The sequence below is a fragment of the Girardinichthys multiradiatus genome, chromosome 18 (genome assembly GCF_021462225.1).
Source record: "Girardinichthys multiradiatus isolate DD_20200921_A chromosome 18, DD_fGirMul_XY1, whole genome shotgun sequence".
NCBI classification, from domain to species: domain Eukaryota; kingdom Metazoa; phylum Chordata; class Actinopteri; order Cyprinodontiformes; family Goodeidae; genus Girardinichthys; species Girardinichthys multiradiatus.
The window spans coordinates 26406732-26426499 of NC_061810.1; the positions used below are offsets into that span (position 1 = coordinate 26406732).

At 43.7% G+C, this 19768-nt stretch overlaps 1 protein-coding gene across 2 annotated transcripts; it reads left to right on the plus strand.

Annotated features, from left to right (window-relative positions):
• The first annotated feature begins 2032 nt into the window (after nucleotides 1-2032).
• On the plus strand, nucleotides 2033-19439 carry mnta (MAX network transcriptional repressor a). 2 transcript variants are annotated; one of them, XM_047391010.1, is made up of 6 exons: nucleotides 2033-2715; nucleotides 6360-6987; nucleotides 7285-7326; nucleotides 7509-7620; nucleotides 14334-14559; nucleotides 17079-19439. In XM_047391010.1, the coding sequence occupies exons 1-6, from the start codon at nucleotides 2643-2645 to the stop codon at nucleotides 17837-17839; spliced, it is 1842 nt and encodes a 613-aa protein (XP_047246966.1). In that variant the 5' UTR covers nucleotides 2033-2642; the 3' UTR covers nucleotides 17840-19439. The 2 variants fall into 2 exon arrangements, with proteins under 2 accessions (XP_047246966.1, XP_047246967.1); XM_047391011.1 differs by having other exon boundaries at nucleotides 2036-2715; nucleotides 14367-14559.
• The last annotated feature ends 329 nt before the right edge of the window (nucleotides 19440-19768 follow it).

A 19768-nucleotide genomic window follows, 5' to 3' on the forward strand; every position in this document is an offset into this window, starting at 1 on the left:
TGTGAGTTCCCCATTTATTTAAACATATACACACTGCTCAAAAAAATAAAGGGAACACTTAAACAACACAATATAACTCCAAGTAAATCAAACTTCTGTGAAATCAAACTGTCCACTTAGGAAGCAACAATGATTAACAATCAACTTCACAGTTGTTGTGTAAATGAAATAGACAACAGGGGGAAATCTTTGGCGATTAGCAAGACACTCAATAAAGGAGTTGTTCTGCAGGTGGGGACCACAGACCACTTCTCAGTACCTATGATTTCTGGCTGATGTTTTGGTCACTTTTGAATGTTGGTGGTGCTTTCACACTCGTGGTAGCATGAGACGGACTCTACAACCCACACATGTGGCTCAGGTAGTGCAGCTCATCCAGGATGGCACATCAATGTGAACTGTGGCAAGAAGGTTTGCTGTGTCTGTCAGCGTAGTGTCCAGAGCCTGGAGGCGCTACCAGGAGACAGGCCAGTACACCAGGAGACGTGGAGGAGGCCGTAGGAGGGCAACAACCGAGCAGCAGGACTGCTATCTCCTCCTTTGTGGAAGGAGGAACAGGAGGAGCACTGCCAGAGCCCTGCAAAATGACCTCCAGCAGGCCACAAATGTGCATGTGTCTGCACAAACGGTTAGAAACCGACTCCATGAGGATGGTATGAGGGCCCGACATCAACAAATGGTGGTTGTGCTCACAGCCCAACACCGTACAGGACGCTTGGCATTTGCCAGAGAACACCAGGATTGGCAGATTTGCCACTGGCGCCCTGAGCTCTTCCCAGATGAAAGCAGGTTCACACTGAGCACATGTGACAGACGTGACAGTCTGGAGACACCGTGGAGAGAGATCTGCTGCTTGCAACATCCTTCAGCATGACCGGTTTGGCAGTGGGTCAGTAATGGTGTGGGGTGACATTTCTTTGGAGTGCTCGCCAGAGGTAGCCTGACTGCCATTAGGTACTGAGATGAGATCCTCAGACCCCTTGTGAGACCATATGTTGGTGTGGTTGGTCCTGGGTTCCTCCTAATGCAGGACAATGCTAGACCTCATGTGGCTGGAGTGTGTCAGCAGTTCCAGCAAGATGAAGACATTGAAGCTATGGACTGGCCCGCCCGTTCCCCAGACCTGAATCTAATTGAGCACATCTGGGACATCATGTCTCGCTCCATCCACCAACGTCACGTTGCACCACAGACTGTCCAGGAGTTGGCGGATGCTTTAGTCCAGGTCTGGGAGGAGATCCCTCAGGAGACCATCTGCCGTCTCATCAGGAGCATGTCCAGGTGTTGTAGGGAGGTCATAGAGGCACATGGAGGCCACACACAATACTGAGCTTCATTTTGACTTGTTTTCAGGACATTACATCAAAGTTTGATCAGCCTGTAGTGTGTGTTTCCACTTTAATTGTGTGTGTGACTCCAAATCCAGGCCTCCATTGGTTAATTAATTTGATTTCCATTGATGATTTTTGTGTGATTTTGTTTTCAGCACATTCAACTTTGTACAGAACAAAGTATTCAATGAGAACATTTAATTCATGCAGATCTAGGATGTGTTATTTGAGTGTTCCCTTTATTTTTTTGGGCAGTTTATTTTTTATCAGTATATATTTACTTATGTTGTTTGGGTAATTGGAACAAAGATTACATTTTGGATTTCATCGTTGTAGACGAAAGCGCCTCATTTAACATTTTCTAGAATGGCTTCTTTGCACAGGTGCAATTTAATGACTTTTTTATAAGATAGCCAACTAATCATCTTGAGATGCTTTCTGTGAATTTATCATTTAATCACAAGAAATGGTCTTCCATGATGTGCACTTCATGAAACGCTATATCTATTATTTTTCCGTTATACATGGTTACATGAAAGCCTTAAAATCTGTTACAAAATAGTAAAAACTACAGTAGCTGAATATTGAGTTTGGAAGGTATTTTATCGGGAAACCTGTTGACCCTTACGAAGGTTTACCGGTTGGCATGTTGACGTACACAGGTTGCTAAGCGACCCAAAGCTGCTAACGGCTGTCGCTAACTGTTCCGGTTAAAACTGTTCTATTTTTCTGGGTTTTCTGACATTTTTCCTGACAGTTGAACAGCGTTTATAATGTATAGGCGAATAAGTTTCGACAGCTACTGGCGTAAATCAGGTCTGCCAGGTGCTTGGAGGACGGTAAACCCCAGCAACAGTAATGTCCGTTCACCATAAACGGACAGAAGAAGCCGTTGATGGCAGTGAAACGTAGTATTTGTCAAATATCTCCAACCCGGAGCGTTAAAATGCAGAGAAACGCCAGAAGGGTTTTGACAACAGACAGCGTCCGGATCATGTTCCGTGTTTTGTCTTCCACACAGGGAGGGTGGGGACGGCTACGTGTCTGTGGGCGTCTCCGAAAGCTGCGTGATTCACAAACCGTATTTGTTCCTACTACTTTGAGCGCCATCTTGTTTGTGGCTCCTCTACGTAAGTGGTTGAGTTTGTGCAGAGGAGGAGGATCCGATTACTTCATTTTTCAGTTTATTTTCCCTCCCCCAGCGTTAGTCAGGGGACATCTTCCCGTACTGTAGTACACAGGCGTGTATCTCTCTTTCGCTGTAGTGCTTTTCTTTAAAAAAGCCAGGCAGTATTTTGCCACCGGACAGAAATGAGCATCGAAACGCTTCTGGAAGCTGCCAAGTTTTTGGAATTACAAGCCCAGCAACAACAGAAAGCACGTGGTGAGTTTGCGTTTTATATTTTTATTAGATTTGGTCTGTTTCCCGAAGTATCTTCCTCAAACTGCGATGGTTAAACGGGCCACAAAAATAGTGACATTCTTTGTAAAACGGTGGATGTTATTCATTTCCTGGAATCACTCACGAAGCGATTCCAACGTATTGTGTCCTACTCTAAATATAAGAACGGGGTATCTGCGAAATGCCTGCGAGTATTTTAGTTTTACTTTCATATTCGGGTTTGTGTGCAAATGCTTGATTTGTAGCCGGTTCTTTTGATCAGTAAATAGTGAAATGTCCATGATTTTACTGCAGTGAGTTTCAGCGTTACTGCACCGAAACCTGCTGCGCACTTCACATTGCGAAGTTCTCCGATGATTTCTGCTTTTACGTCAGTGTTGTGCGGCTTATACGCTCACGCTGTACTAAAATTGCTTTATGACAGATAAACACATTTAAAATCCAGCAACCAAAACATGGGGGTAAAGGGCGGTGGCGCTGGGAATGCAAGGCTCCTTTTTTATATAATGACCTGACAGCGTCCAAAGGGGATCGAGTGACTGCTTTATATCTGTCCACCTCATTCACCCACTGTGGTTAATATGAGCTGTAGTCTTACTGTACACCTGTATGACTGCGTGATTTAATCTACTCTTTATTTGTAAAATAAATAAACAGAAACAAACTCCTGTTCTTGTCTGACGCTGGTGGGCGGGGGGAGGGGGGCTTTGAATGTCTGTCGATGACGCGCTATCAACAAACCTCGCCCTAAAGTATTAACCGCATGCTGACTCCGCCCCTTTCACCACGTGCGTGCCGGGCAACCCCTCCCAGAGCTTGTTTATACCAAAGAAGACTCACTACGTTGTAAAAAGCTAACCTCCTTCCGCCTAAGGAACAAGACCAGAGAGGTGAAGATTAGCTAAACAGATTTAGCAACATCAGCTAAGACAACTATAGTTGATTTTAGCAAAATAGAGAAAATGTAATTTTCAAAGACCTTTTTAAAATTCCGTTTCAGTGTTATAAAAATCAGTTTTTATGGTGTTCTTTTCTTATACAGTCCAGTCTTTTTTTTCTTTTTTTTTTAAGAGAGATTGGTTGTGTGGTAGGTTTTTCCATTCCTGCTGATAGTTGTCTTTAATCCGAGTTGCCTACTTTTGCCTGGATCTTGGAGTGAGAGGGGGGTCAAGGTGGGGTTGGCAAAAAATGTGTCACATTGATTTTTTTTGAGGTGGCTGATATTTTCAATTATTAATTCAAAAGGCGCTGCTCAAAAATGGAGACCAAATTGTAGAGCAAGCCAGCATCTTTACTTTATTCTTTTTTTTTTCTCTATATATTACTATGTAAGTTGTTCTTAAAAGCACGATTGTAGCTTGTTTTGTTGTGATTAAGATTTATTTTTTGCTGTTCTAACAGGGGTTATATTTCTTATTCATTCTATCTTTATTTATGCTTATGAACATAACATTTCCTAGACATGTAATTAAACCATAGCATATGAGTATTTCTCTTAGGTATTTTCATAAATTCTGAGCAGAGCTAAACAGCACATTTAATTGCAATATTTGCAGTTTTAATATGTGTAGTATTGCCATTTGAAAGGGCTCCATGGATGCAATGTTGTCAAGTGCCACGCATTCTCTCCCTGCTTGCCAGTAATATATTTGGCCAGTTGAAAATACTTTCACTGTCTTTGATGCCTCCACCTGATGCATATTTAAGTGGCTGTGATGCTGAAGATTACGGAGAGAGGGGGAGGGAGAACACTGTATTGAAGGAAAGTGAATTCAAAGGGAAATGTGGGTAAATCATTATGGTCATTGCAATATCAAATAATTTTATTGCACTGACATGTTTAATTGATATCGTGGAGCCCTAAGAGAAATAGTCACAAAAACACATGGACTTGAAACTCGAGTACCTGGAGGGAACCCACAGAGGCATATTGAGAACATTCAAACTCTGCACAGAAAGGCCCCAGCTGAGATTTAAACCTAGGATCTTGTTGCAGTGAGGAAAACCTAACCACAAATCCACCATACCAAACTCTGTCAGGACCCGTTACCAACAAGTTAAGATTTTATGGCTGCACTTAGGATTCGATTTAAGCTCCTTTCATTGTGGTGGTGTTTGATGCGTCGTAATCTTGATATTGAAAACTGTCTTCTTAAAAATGACTTGTGTGGCAGTTTAAAGCCTAACCTTTGATGGAGTTGGTATTATGAAGCCATCAGCAGCTGCAGGAACAGGATCAGAGTGAGACCTCGTGCTTCTCTCCTCTCTCAGCTCCTCCTGCTTTGCTGCACTGGGGGAGCAGAGTCCTCCTCCTCCTCTCCTCTGGTGCTGCTGTAGAGCAGGTCACTGTGTGCGGGAAAGTAGGCCAGTGTCTCTCTATGTGCTGCTGCAGTTATATAATGCCTATAGAAAAACGTCTGTTTTTTATAAGTGCCTCAGTTGTTTTCTGTCTGAGAAGGCACTGGCCTGTATGTGCTTCACACTGCAATATATCACGACTACTATAACACAACGAACCACATTTTACAAAAGTGGGCCGGCGCAGTTAGGAGAACATCCTGTTCTTCTAGTCTTCTTCCCACTTTGAGGAAAACTTTTGACAGTGCAGCGTGACGCATATACAGGTAAATAATGAACATGACCAATCAGTGGGATAAAATCAAAGGCTTACCAGAGTCATTTAGATCAGCATACCTCCCCATCCTAAAGTAGAGAAACATTTTTGTTTTGCTCAACAACAACAATAAAAATGTTTACAGTTTTCTTGTTTAAAAGACATAGAGCAACTCTTAAGTCAGCGTTCCTGATCTTCGACCTTTTATCAGTCGGACAAATCAAATATTCTGCAGGGAAGCACCAGAGAAAAATCTGTTTTTGGGATTTGGGTGTAAAATATTTGACCATGAATATCTTACACCAACTGACCAGAGAAAAGACTCTAGTTTCAGAAATATACCGGAATTTATACTTGTTGTTTGCTGAGTTGTAACCGGGCTATTAGTTTGATAAAATCGACATTTGAATGAGAGGATTAATCGCATCTATAGAGGGGGGCAGAAAACTGCAACAGCATAAAGCTGATAGGTTTTTCTTTTTGAAATCAATGGGAGGAAAAGTAGCAGTTTCTTTTATAAAGTTCACGTACACCAAACTCCATTCACTTAAACTAACAAGTAAACACATTACATATCTTATATTAAAAAATAAACATGGAAAAGAAAAATTGGAGTTGGTCAAATTCCAAATCAGATCTTGGAGCAAACTAAAAGTCTGTGTGGCAGGAAAAGTCTGGTCAGTGTCACTGTTTTCAAGACTTTGTTTTTTCTCTTTTGTTGATATATTTTAGTCGCTTGAATCCACTGAAATGTTGAAATAATTAGTTGCTTCCATTTGATTCCTGATTATTTGGATCAAGTTGCTCCTTGGATTGTAACTTGAGTGTTCTAAAATGTTTTGTTTGCTCTTTGTGGATGGGGACTAAAATGTGTCTGTTTCTAAGTATCTGACTAAAAAAACTAATTTGTTTAGATAAATATGTTTGGTGTGTATTAATATCTGTTTTTGAGTATTAGTACCTTCAATGTGGACATGAGTTAGTAGCTAACCCGCTTTTTTTCATTTTACAGAAGATGAACTAAAGGAGAAGCTGCTTCTGCAGCAGAAGACTGAATATATTTACCCTGATGTGAACTATAACTCAACAGTCCTCATCAACAATGTCCCTAAAGCGGAGGAGCGTCTCACCAAGTGCCGCTCCACACCCTTACCCCCCTCCTTGCCTCCCCCTTCCGTGCCCATCACAGTCTTCCCCATCCCAGTGGTCACCCCCAACCCCGTGGGGTCGCCTACTCTACCCGTTGCCACCCTTTCACCTCCAGCTGCTCCGTCACTGGCCTTCCCTAACAGAGACCCTCAGTCCCCTCAGGAGCAAAGTGCCGCAGCTGTGAGGTGCTCCCCACCGCCCAAAGCTGACCACCCAACCCCCGCAGTGACCAGCGATCACAGGCAGTCCACCCAAAACCACCACAGCCTCTCTCAGCTCATCGACCAAACCAACACTAAAGTGCAGCAGCACACACCTCAGCAGGTGATTCAGTGCTATGCAGGTTCAATCATCTCAGCCCCACAGCACCAAGCTTTACTCCCCCACCCGAGCCCTTTGCTTCAGCCCGCTCCCCCACAGAACGACACCGTCAGCCGAGGGAGTCCTTCTGATGACAGCCGCCAACTGGACAGTAAGAAGAGGCCTGGAGGGTACGTCTAAACTAGTGACCTTACTTACTTAGGTGAAATGAGGCTGCAAATTATTCGTACTATTATGTTATAACTTTGGTCTACTTTTACCGAATCAATATGATGGTTCCTAATATGTCAGAAGTAGAAATAAGTGGGAAAATGACCTTTTTAAACAACAAGTTATAGCTGTCAAGGGTCAAACATCCTCATTAACATGTCAGTAACTGAGTAAGAAATAAAATATTTGATTACTTTTGTTTGTTGTCGACAGGTGACTTCATTTTGACATGGGGATTTTTTTCTCTGTTCTTGCAGGGCCGGCACAAGAGAAGTCCATAACAAGCTAGAGAAGAACAGGTGAGTTTTACCCGCCTCCTCAATGATTGCCTCATTGGTTACCTGATATCATATTCTATACGTTCGTTACCAGAAATATGAGGCTTCTGTTAGGTCTTCTCTAAAGTTTATCTGAGTGGTTATTAAAATGAATCAGATTGTGAGTTTGCTGCTCTCACTGATTCAGTCACTGTGTTTGTCAGGCGAGCGCACCTGAAGGAGTGCTTCGAGACGCTGAAGAAGAACATCCCAAACATCGACGAGAAGAAAACCTCCAACCTCAGCGTGTTAAGAAGCGCACTAAGATACATTCAGGTAAGAACCTTCATCGGTTGCTTGTGGGTCCTGCTGAGACTTCAGTGTGCGGGTTTATCTGCTCTCAGGAAAAAAGCAGTTTCCAATCTGACGACTGCGCGTCATTTGGAAGTGAAGCGTGAGGAACAAGATGGCGTGTCAGGACAGAAACCTGCTTCAATGCGATAAGTGCGATTGTCTCAAATGCAACCAGCTCTGTCAGCACAACAATAGGAGGGATAGAAGCAGCTGAAACATCCTCGGCATCTGTAATTTTAGCTCGATTTAAGCTTTTCTTCTATTTACTCAAGCACAGAATTTTACTGTATTCTCCGTTTAATCGTCACTGCTGTTAAAAAATCCACTCATGACTCAGCGTGTGTTTGATCCAGTGTGTGTGTTCTGGTTGTAAACTGCTGGTGCAAAGGTCCACCACTGGCCCAGTTTAATAGAGTGAGAATCAGTTTTTACAGACATACAGATTCTTTTATTTCTCTTTCTTTTTTTAAACAGTTGACCATTAAATATAAAATCACAAGAGATGCACCAATCAAAGTTTTGTTGCTGATTTTCAATTTCTGCTTCTGGTAAAGCTTGGACCTGCCGAGACCGGTATTAACTGAGTGTGGTTTCTCTTTAGGAACAATAATATGAGAAAATACAAGATCAGGATTTAAATGTTTTTTTTTGCTGTGAGTAGTTGATGATTATTTGTGTTGGGAACAGAAGTGGCGTCATGCAGCTGTGTGAGAGCAGTCGCTGTAAAACAAGGGTTCATAACCTTGTAAAGTGGCTCTAACATTTTTCGTCAGCATTTAGCATAGTTTGTGCGATTAGCATTGCTAAAACAGCAGCGTCATTGTGTTTATTATAAGAATATAGATACATTCCTTGTTTTTTTCCAGTTCTGGCATTTTCCATAACAGATGGAGGTGAGCCTGAACAAACTGCAGACATGTTGGAGAAAACACAGTTTACGTTTAAATAGCTCCTGACATCTTTGTGCCTCCTCTGACGGATTTTAGTTTCTTTACCGATACTGTGAATAGCTAATATTGATTCTTCTTCACTCTTTGACAACTCCCACACTGAAGGGTGTTGTCTGACAACACCCGATGCTTCTCGATGGATCTCTAAAAATCAGCCTGACCTTAGAGCAATACCAGTAATTATGAAGGTGATGTTTTACACCATTTTTACAACCTTTCAGAGTTTTGAGTTTGGTAAATGTAGTTACTCTCGGTTTTACGGGCCAGAGGTCACACTCTGCAGAATGTATTATTGCTTATTATTGAACAGGAGGGCGGATTTGTGCATGCTGAAATTTAAAGGGGTTGATGTGGGTCTGATCTGAATTATAGAAGCAGCAGTCTTGTGCGTCCTCAGGGTGAAACTAGTACAGCGTGGGTGCACAGCTCATCACCCAGCCTCCCTCCCTACGCCTCCCTCCGTGATTTAGCATCCTGCTGTGCCTGTCTTGATAAACTGGCACACTGACATCCCCAGCGCTTAGTTCTCATTATGACTTAGGTTGGTCAAAAACTACCTTTTTAAGGCAAAAAGAGCAAAGAACAGTTATTATCGGCACTTCCATTTTGTAGCTGTACAGAAACCACTTCATGTATTGTAGGTCACAGAAATTTAGCTGTATTTTTACTCGCGTGTGCCTTTTTCGTCTCAGAGGATTTTTCCAGTGGTTGGGCAGGCGGTGGAGTGACACACACAAACTGTGGTTTAAAAGGAAAACAGGAGAAGTGGAGGCGTGGCGACACGTGTCCTGTCTGCTGAATCTCTCCCCGCCCCTGTTCTTACCATCCTGGGCCGGCAGCAGGAGGTGGAGCAGCTTCTGTACTAAAATACAGCTCAGAAAAGTCATGTGTAAGAGGCTTTAGGCTCAGCGTCACATTTCATTTATACTGCAGCGTACCCCAAGTCTTGATGTAATAATAAAGCGGCCACTGAGGCTGGATTTTAACACATTCATACAAAGTTACCGACTCTTTCAACATCTTGACTTCCTCATAGCATCTGATCGCCTTGTTACTCAGAGCTATGATGAAAAGATTAACATGGAGTCAGGTTCTTTTATATTTTGCTTCTCATACAACTATGTGGGGTTGTTTTTGTATTAATTTAATTCTGATGTCTCCCTCCCGCTCCTAAAGGCGCTCTCATCAGCCTACTGCATAAAAAAAAAAAAAGAAATCACTGAGTGGAAAGTAAGCCCCCCCCCCCTCCCTTCCTCCACTCTGCCCCTCTGAGTCCACATGAGCAGCAAGCACATGGCTACCCTGGGCCGCTAGACGTCACCAATCCCCCAGCCCCCGCCCAGCGCGGCAGCAGGCAGGACTCGCTGTACCACGGGGCTTAGCTGCCAGCAGCAGGGAGGGAGCGTGGAGGGGTAAACACAGGGCTCGGCTTACTCCACTCGCGCTTCATTTCCCTCACCGACCCAACTTGTTTCTTTTCTTCTGGCCCTAAATGCCAGCTTCAGACATGTGTTTCTGGTTCATCTAGAAACCCGCAACTTGATCTGACGCTGTGTGGTAATAAGGCTTTATAGATTAATTAGGCAGACTTTAAAATCTTACCATATTTCATGGACTTTTTTCACATTTTATACTAATTCAGCTTCATCTTATGTTGAGCTCTAAACGGCCAATTTAATCTTTTTTTGAATCTGTCCTACCACTCAGTTATTAAAAAAAAAAAAACAGAAATGAATGTGCTACAACCTTAATTGTGTCTAATGAATAAAATAAAGTTATTACCGGTAATATTATCAATGAAAATATTAGCTGTATTTATGAATCCCTTTAAATCAAAGTGCTGGACACAAAAAGTAAAATGTTTAAAATACAGACTAAAAACATAAACACTGAAATTACAAGAAAATCAATAAAACAATACAGGCTAAAACAATATAAAAATAAACGTATCTAAGAAAAAACTAAATGAAAAGTTAATATTTAATGATTTTAAAACACTAAAATTCAAAATGTGCATCTTTAAAATGCAATACAAGCAGGATAGAAATAATAATTCAAGTCCTATTGACCAAATTAAACATATGAATCTTAAAGTAAAACAGAAACAAAGCTTTTTTGCATCATGAGAACAAATATGCAAAACCACAGACTAATTTTAAATATCTGGACCTCGGATCAGTTAGTTCTGAATTAAGAAGAGGTAATTAGGCCAATTATGAGTTCGTAAACCTTTGCTCAGGAAGAAATAGTTCAGGATGTAGATATCTTTCCCCCCTCAGACAAGCCTGTAATTATTGGAGACAGGCACCACGTGAAATTCTTATTTTCTGCTAGGAGGCACAGAAAGACAGTGGTCTATGATAACTAAAGCATCACAAGACCTCTGCAGACGTTTGTTCGTTCAGCCTGGCCAAGCAGCATGTCTGCAACGTGGCCTGTGATGCCGCTGGCCCTTTAAGAGGAGCCAGCCGTGTGCTGCCTGTCCCTTGCTGCTGCAGCAGTGAGTCAGTGAGTACAGCTTGTGTTACTCCCTTTCAATCCCCCCTCCCTCTCTCTCTGTCTCTGTGGCCATGTGCTCGGCTCTCGTGTTGCTGGTGTTTACCTTGCATGTGTGCATGCACACACACACACAGTTCAGCCTATCCCAGTGCTAATCTCGATGTAAGCACACAAACAAAGCTCAGGTTAGCCCCCGTCTCTGGGAGGAAAAGGATTGGTCGCTCAGAGGAGTGCAGCCATGTGCAAAGAATGAGAAGGTTGTTGGAACCTTGTGTTCTACCAACCTGGTGACATGATGAACATGCTGATGAAGTCATGTGCGATCCATCTGGTGCAGACTTGTCAACCAGGTTTACTTGGTAGCTAATCTCAGACTAGCTGTTATTAACAAGATGTGAGCACGCCGTTGCCTGCGCCCTCCGCCAGCACAGGGTTCAGTGGGTCTCCATGTTTTTGGAGCATGTCTCCTCTCGGTCCCATTCTCTCTCCATGAGTCACACAGTGTACCATCATGGCGGCCTGTGACTCATGAAAGGCTGCAAGAAAGCAAGTCGTTCCGTTTGTGTTACATTCTGCCAAACAGACTTTAGAAATCAATAATTATATCTTTAGACAATATCAGAGACAACCTCATAACACCTCAAGTGTCCATGTTTGTCCAAGGTTATAAAGGAAACCATGGGAGGTTTCTGGTTGCTGTCCCACCAAACAGAGATGGAGGCATTCCAGTGACGTCAACACAGAGCTGCTGGTTCTCTCTGAGAGTCACTTCTGTGTCCAGATGTCTCTGACTGTATGATGCAGAAGACATGTTATCAGTCCTGACTTATTGCGCAGTGATCTGCTACAATTAGTAAACTCTGTGGCGGACGAGTAACTTTTGACAGATTTCAACTGAGGTTCTGAAGCATTTGAGTTGCAAGGGGTTCTGCCTCAAGTGTTTGAGCCAGAGTCTGACTCAGACTGTCCTAAAGCCATGAAGGATGCTGCTAACTTACTGCCATGTTGGTTTTTCTTTGTAATTCTCCTCTCTGATGGATGCGCAATAGGTACCCCAGGTTTAGGCATGGCGAGGCTAACTGGTAGGACTGGACTCCAGTTTGGAGATCATTTTCAATGCAGCAGATAATGGAGCAGTCCTGTAGGAGATGTCACTGGTGTGTTCTGTGCTGTGAAAATGTCTTTACACCATACTGATTTAGAGAATTTTGACCCACTTCTCTTTGCAGAATTGTTTTAATCGAACCACACTGTTTTCAGGCCTGGTTAAGGTCAAGTCAATGAATCTTAAGTAGAATTATATCTAGACTTTGACCAGACCATTCCAACACCCTTACCTTTTCGGACCTTTCAGGGGTTGGCTGCTGGTGTGCTTCGGATCGTGTCTCGCTGTATAGTGCTGTAGTGCACTTGAACTCATGGCCGGACAATCTCCTTCAGGATTCTTTTTTTTGCTAGTTAGAAGAAATCATGGTTCTATCAATTATGTCAAACTGTCAAGTCCTAAAGCAGCAACACAACCCCAGACAGTCACCCTGCCAACCATGTGTTGAATCAAGAGGTTCTTGCTTGCATTGACTTTGCAGCAATTCCTCATACTGAGCTTGTAGCAACAGTGGAGAGGAAATGTTCCTTTTAACAGGAAGAAACCTCCAGCTGTCTTTCTCTACAGGTCTGGTAGCAATCAGGCCTGGGCGTGGCTTGTGAAATTGCACCTAAACTGTGTCTAAGCACACTTAATTCATGTTTTACCGAGGGCTGTTGCTTCTCTACAGAGGGCAAACATTTATGTGAGTTTTTCACATCACTGTAAAGTCATGTTATTGGAACACTTTGATCGGACCTAATGGTTTTTAGAACCTGGCTCAAAATGATCGCTGCAGGTCTCTGCTAATAAAATCTGACTATTCCAGTCCATCCCTGGTTCTAGTCACAAACCGCTTCCATGGAAATGTCACACATGCTCTGATTGGTTGCCTTGCGTGATGTCACAAGAAGCATGTACGTTTGAAAGCTTAGTTTTGAGGGTAATTATCATCTTTAAATATCAGTTCAATAATAACAGCAAACATGACGATGTGTTGTTCTATGGGTGAAAATCTAAATAAAGTAAATGTTTTAATTTACAGAGAATTCCCGCTGGGAGCTTTAAAATCTAGATGTTGTAGATTTTAAACGTCGTGTTTTAGTGACACCCTGATCATGGAGCAGCAAAGGCACAGATTGTTTGGCCCATGCATGTCTAATCCTGGATAAGAGACAGGTGCCGACTCACACTAGGCCCGCCTTTTGTTCCCCTTAGCTATTTGCGTACATGTGAAGCGGGCTCCTGTGGGATATGTGCAGAAAGCAGGCCTGCTGAAACCACTCCCAATTTGCGCTTCTTCTCACACACCGATGCCGTTCACCCTGTCGACACTAACAGGAAGTCCACCCCTGGAGAAAACGGCTTTATGATTCTGAGTCATCAGGTTTCACAGTGTCACTTCCCTTAGCCTCTGCCCCCATCACCAGAGAGCGTGTTGGAAAAATGACCCAAGCCTTGTTTGACATGTAATAAAGAACATGTCCAATTAGAGTGTAAGAATGCAGCATGACATGGCCACAGTAACTATAGTTTCACACCTGTGTGTCTTTAGTTAAAGGTTATTTAACCCCAAAGAATTGCTTTAAATTGCAAGTTCCTTGATAATTTTTTTGGTTGTCCCAAATTTCCTTCAAGGTTGGGTCAAGTTTTCATCGTGTTGCCTCGTACAGGGAAGTCCAGCTCAGTCAGCTGGTAAAGGCGAATTGGGTCACATAGAGTCGCTGCCAGGAAGCGCCTCCTACTTTCCATACTTGTCTCATCTCTCCCTCCTCCTCCTCCTTCCTTCACATTCCAACTCTTATTTTGCCTTCAGCACACAATCTTGTTTTAAGGATCGACGCACTGTTAATAACTTTAAGTAAGTAGCTTTAAAATCTGGTCAACTTTTTATTTTCAGTGATAAATTCCTGGATCACAAAGCTGTTGAGTGGAGGAAGTAAACTGTAACTGATTACACTAGTAAAGGCAGTTAAATCTGTGAATAAATCATGTTACTTGATTCATCAATGTAAATTAGGCTCATTTATTGGTAGAGAATATTATATTAGAAAGTCAGAGACCATTTTCACACCAAACCAGATGTGCCGTTCATTTTCAGTTCCGTTTACACAGTTTTATCCATCCCAAACCAACTGCCTTCATCAACCTGACCCCTGCAGATGACCGTAGGCACTTCCTTGATCTGTTTCCAGACGTTGAAGCGCAAAGAGAAGGAGTATGAGCACGACATGGAGCGACTGGCCAGAGAGAAGATCGCCACCCAGCAGCGACTGGCAGAGCTGAAGAACGACCTGAGCCAGTGGATGGATGTGGTTGAGATCGACCGGGTCCTCAGACAGACGGTGCAGCCAGAGGAGGACCAGGCTTCAACTTCCACTGCTTCAGGTAGGCAGATCTGGGCCTACAGCGCAGTTCAGTTGAATTTTATTAACAAGGCCAACAGAGAGTAGTTCATAACTGTGAAGTGAAGGAAAGATGTTCAGTTCATCATCTGAAAACTGAAAGCTCCAAGATATGGCCGTCCACCTAGCCGAGGATAGCTTTAAGAAGCCAAGCGGCCAACGTACCGCTGAGGGTGCTGCAGAGGTGCGTAGCTCAGGTGGGAGACTGTTGACAGGACAATTATTAGTCATGGACTTCACAAATCTAGCCTTTATGAGGGACTCACAAGAAAGCCATAAGAGGTCATGTTTAAAGCGAAAGTCCTCAGGGCAGATGAGACTAAAATGGAAATGTATTCTGTGTGGCAGAAGACTGCAGGATACCGCACCTCACCATTAACATGATTCAGCATGGTGGTGGCAGAATTATGCTGTGGAGATCCTTTTCTTTAACAGGGGCAGGGAAACTGGCCAAGATGTATGGAGCTGAATACAGGGAAAGCCTGTTAGAGGCTGCAAAGACTTGAGACTTTAGATGAGGTTCACTTTCAAGCAGGACAACAACCCCAAACATAGAACCAGATCTATAGTATACAGATCCTTCTCAAAATATTAGCATATTGTGATAAAGTTCATTATTTTCCATAATGTAATGATGAAAATTTAACATTCATATATTTTAGATTCATTTCACACTAACTGAAATATTTCAGGTCTTTTATTGTCTTAATACGGATGATTTTGGCATACAGCTCATGAAAACCCAAAATTCCTATCTCACAAAATTAGCATATCATTAAAAGGGTCTCTAAACGAGCTATGAACCTAATCATCTGAATCAACGAGTTAACTCTAAACACCTGCAAAAGATTCCTGAGGCCTTTAAAACTCCCAGCCTGGTTCATCACTCAAAACCCCAATCATGGGTAAGACTGCCGACCTGACTGCTGTCCAGAAGGCCACTATTGACACCCTCAAGCAAGAGGGTAAGACACAGAAAGAAATTTCTGAACAAATAGGCTGTTCCCAGAGTGCTGTATCAAGGCACCTCAGTGGGAAGTCTGTGGGAAGGAAAAAGTGTGGCAGAAAACGCTGCACAACGAGAAGAGGTGACCGGACCCTGAGGAAGATTGTGGAGAAGGGCCGATTCCAGACCTTGGGGGACCTGCGGAAGCAGTGGACTGAGTCTGGAGTAGAAACATCCAGAGCCACCGTGCACAGGCGTGTGCAGGAAATGGGTTACAGGTGCCGCATTCCCCAGTTCAAGCCACTTTTGAACCAGAAACAGCGGCAGAAGCGCCTGACCTGGGCTACAGAGAAGCAGCACTGGACTGTTGCTCAGTGGTCCAAAGTACTTTTTTCGGATGAAAGCAAATTCTGCATGTCATTCGGAAATCAAGGTGCCAGAGTCTGGAGGAAGACTGGGGAGAAGGAAATACCAAAATGCCAGAAGTCCAGTGTCAAGTACCCACAGTCAGTGATGGTCTGGGGTGCCGTGTCAGCTGCTGGTGTTGGTCCACTGTGTTTTATCAAGGGCAGGGTCAATGCAGCTAGCTATCAGGAGATTTTGGAGCACTTCATGCTTCCATCTGCTGAAAAGCTTTATGGAGATGAAGATTTCATTTTTCAGCACGACCTGGCACCTGCTCACAGTGCCAAAACCACTGGTAAATGGTTTACTGACCATGGTATCACTGTGCTCAATTGGCCTGCCAACTCTCCTGACCTGAACCCCATAGAGAATATGTGGGATATTGTGAAGAGAACGTTGAGAGACTCAAGACCCAACACTCTGGATGAGCTAAAGGCCGCTATCGAAGCATCCTGGGCCTCCATAAGACCTCAGCAGTGCCACAGGCTGATTGCCTCCATGCCACGCCGCATTGAAGCAGTCATTTCTGCCAAAGGATTCCTGACCAAGTATTGAGTGCATAACTGTACATGATTATTTGAAGGTTGAAGTTTTTTTGTATTAAAAACACTTTTCTTTTATTGGTCGGATGAAATATGCTAATTTTGTGAGATAGGAATTTTGGGTTTTCATGAGCTGTATGCCAAAATCATCCGTATTAAGACAATAAAAGACCTGAAATATTTCAGTTAGTGTGCAATGAATCTAAAATATATGAATGTTAAATTTTCATCATGACATTATGGAAAATAATGAACTTTATCACAATATGCTAATATTTTGAGAAGGACCTGTATTGATGTGTTAGAATGGTCCAGGCAAAACTAAAGATAGAGACATACCCCAGGCAGCTGTCATTACAGCTAATGGTTCTACACAGTACTGGTATATGGGGACTAAATACAACTTTTCATATTTTTATTGGTGAATAATACTTGTAACATTACTTCCAGTTTACAATTAAAGTGGTGTTCATCACATAAAATCCTGACAAAATACACAAGCTCTGGTTGTAACCTGACACCTTATGAAAACCTCATGATGCCCCACCTCAACTGACTGAGGTCGGAGTAAAATAAAGCTGCAGCTAATGAATATTTTTGGTCTTGCAGAGGGTGAGGACATTATGGACGATGACATGGAGGAAGCAACTTCCTTACCAGCTGCACCCCACAGTATGAAACCTGAGCTGCTCAAGATTGTAAAACAAACTCCAGCTGTGACCCCAGCCACCACTGCTTCCATCATCACCCAGCACATCTCCACCCTGAACAAAGCCCCTCTGCACCAGCCACTACCGCTAAATCCTCTACAGCTACAGACCAAGCCTGTAGCTCCACCCATACTCCCGGCTCCTGCATCCAGCACTCCAAGCCCACCCTCCATCCCTGGCCAGACCACCGCTAGTCTGCATCCTACCGTCATTGCCCACGCCTCGGTGTCCCACCCGTCAGTCATTCAGGCAGTAAACCATGTCCTCCATGGAGGGGGTCCAAAACATGTGACGCACCTTGCCCCCTGCACCACCACCAGCTCTGTGCAATTAGCCCCCAGTTCTCAGCCCATCGGTCACATCACCGTGCACCCAGTAGCTCACCTTAGCCAACACATACCGGCCCTCTACCCACAGCCGGTAGCAGTCACACAGCCAGCTGTGGTGGGCCACATCACCCATGCTTTAAACCACGCCCACCCTCATGTCAACGGTACCTCCCCCACCCAGGTGACAGCCACCACCATCGTTGGTAAGCCAACAGCAGTAAGCACTCAGATGATGGCACACCACCCACAGCTAATGGGTCAGACGGTGCTTAACCCTGTCACCATGGTGACGATGCCCTCCTTCCCCATCAGCACACTGAAGCTGGCCTGAGCGCCGTGGACGAAGACAATATGGGAAGAGGTCCAGAACTGGGATCAGGCTGCAGAGAGAGAGAGCAGGAAGAGCTGCTGCACACCTACAGCAGGCAGAGGAACAATCAGATGTTCACCACTGCTACAACCTCATCCTGGTCTCAGGATGGATCAGGCAGCATGGCATCATCAACATGTTCTGAAAGCAAAGGAGGGCACATGTGGGTATTTAGACACCATGGTTGCTGCAGGTAATGAACCAGTAAATGTTTTCGCATCATGATCTGAACAGACAGGAAAGTGGCGCTCTGCCTCTGCTGGGTGTTGGGGCAGAGAGCTGGAGCAGCCCAGCCAGCACTCTGACAATGTGATTTAGAGCAGCTCCTCCTCTCCAGCAGCAGCACATGCTGCCAGGCTGGAGCTAAACCCTGGACCGAACTCAACCCTCTGCATCAGAGATGATGTCAGCGGTGACTCTGCATACAGCTAGAGCGCCCCCTCCTGTCAGTTAGTGCACAATGTAAAACCACTCTGATGATAATTATACTGAAGGATATCAGATAACGCCCTCTTACAGTAAAATAATGTGCAGTTTGGGTTTCGACAATCAAAGATTTGCTGTTACCTGTGACTAGCACCTGCAGTTAAATGTGGAATTGAGTAGAGGACATGTTTTCGTTACTGCTTACAGATTACCAAATATTTTTGCCAAATTGAATCAGTTGCTGTATCAATAGGCCCAGCAGGCTGGTTTATATATTTTTATGATTACATGAGAAACACTCTAGCATATAATCCTTGGTGTCCAGTACAGCCATGTTGCCAGGATGCATTTGCAGAGATTACTCTGATAGGGGTGTAAACTTGAACAGATGGGAATGAATCATCCTTTAACGAAGCCTGCACTGTGAACATTTCTACCATCTTAGAGAGCAGCATCTATGAGGGTCAACGCAGCACTTAGAGCAGAGAGCCGCCATGCTGTCTGACATAAACATGAATGTACTGATCTGTGAATGGAGTTGGAGTAACACCCTCCAAAGGTAAGGTCTTCTTCAGAAATGCGATCACATCACTAAAACATATGCAGAGTGAAACATTTACTGTTGAATTTTTACTGTTGCTCATTCGTCCTGATGAATAACTTATGCTTAATGTAAATTTTCTAATATTCTTTTCCACCGGGACCATGTGAAAAAGGCTGTATATAAAAGGTGGTGACAACCACACAGACCTGATGTTAGTACCATGTTTGGCCATCTGAGAATATTTCTCCCTGATTTTTTTGTATTTTGTAATATTGCAGCAGGGACAATTTTTCTCTATGTTTCTGGAGCAAAGATAAAGCAAAACGTCTCCCAGTCGTAAACTACATGCAAATAATTTTGGCCGATTGCATTTTTTGCGCTGCTTTGCTGCAAAACTAACAGAAAGGTTCACAGGGATGAATATACTTGAAGAAGCAACATAATACTTGTGTGTTTTTCCCTATGGAGAAAATTCAAGGTGTATATAGATTGTAAATGTTGGACTGCATATAGATCTAACTGTATTATGTAAAAACGCTCTGAAGATTGTCAAATATAAAATTTATAAGATAATAAATTCTATTATGTTTACAAATGTGTTTAGCTTCTTTGTACTCGTACTCGTCATCTTCCGCTAATCCAGGACCGGGTCGCGGGGGCAGCAGACTCTGCAGACGCCCAGACGTCCCTCTCTCCAGACACCTCCTCCAGCTCCTCCAGGGGGAGCCCAAGGCGTTCCCAGGCCAGCCAAGAGACATAGTCCCTCCAGCGTGTCCTGGGCCCTCCCCTGGGCCTCCTCCCGGTGGGACGTGCCTGGAACACCTCCCGAGGAAGGCATCCAGGAAGCATCCGGTATAGATGCCCGAGCCACCTCAACTGGCTCCTCTCGATGTGGAGGAGCAGCGGCTCTACTCCGAGCT

What these genes read in the sequence shown, in the direction of transcription:
- mnta (XM_047391010.1), top strand. Translation starts at nt 2,643, where the DNA reads ATGAGCATCGAAACGCTTCTGGAAGCTGCCAAGTTTTTGGAATTACAA. An exon ending in AGTAAGAAGAGGCCTGGAGG is followed by an intron (nt 6,988 to 7,284) that starts GTACGTCTAAAC and finishes CTGTTCTTGCAG; the next exon opens with GGCCGGCACAAGAGAAGTCC. An exon ending in TTCAACTTCCACTGCTTCAG is followed by an intron (nt 14,560 to 17,078) that starts GTAGGCAGATCT and finishes TTGGTCTTGCAG; the next exon opens with AGGGTGAGGACATTATGGAC.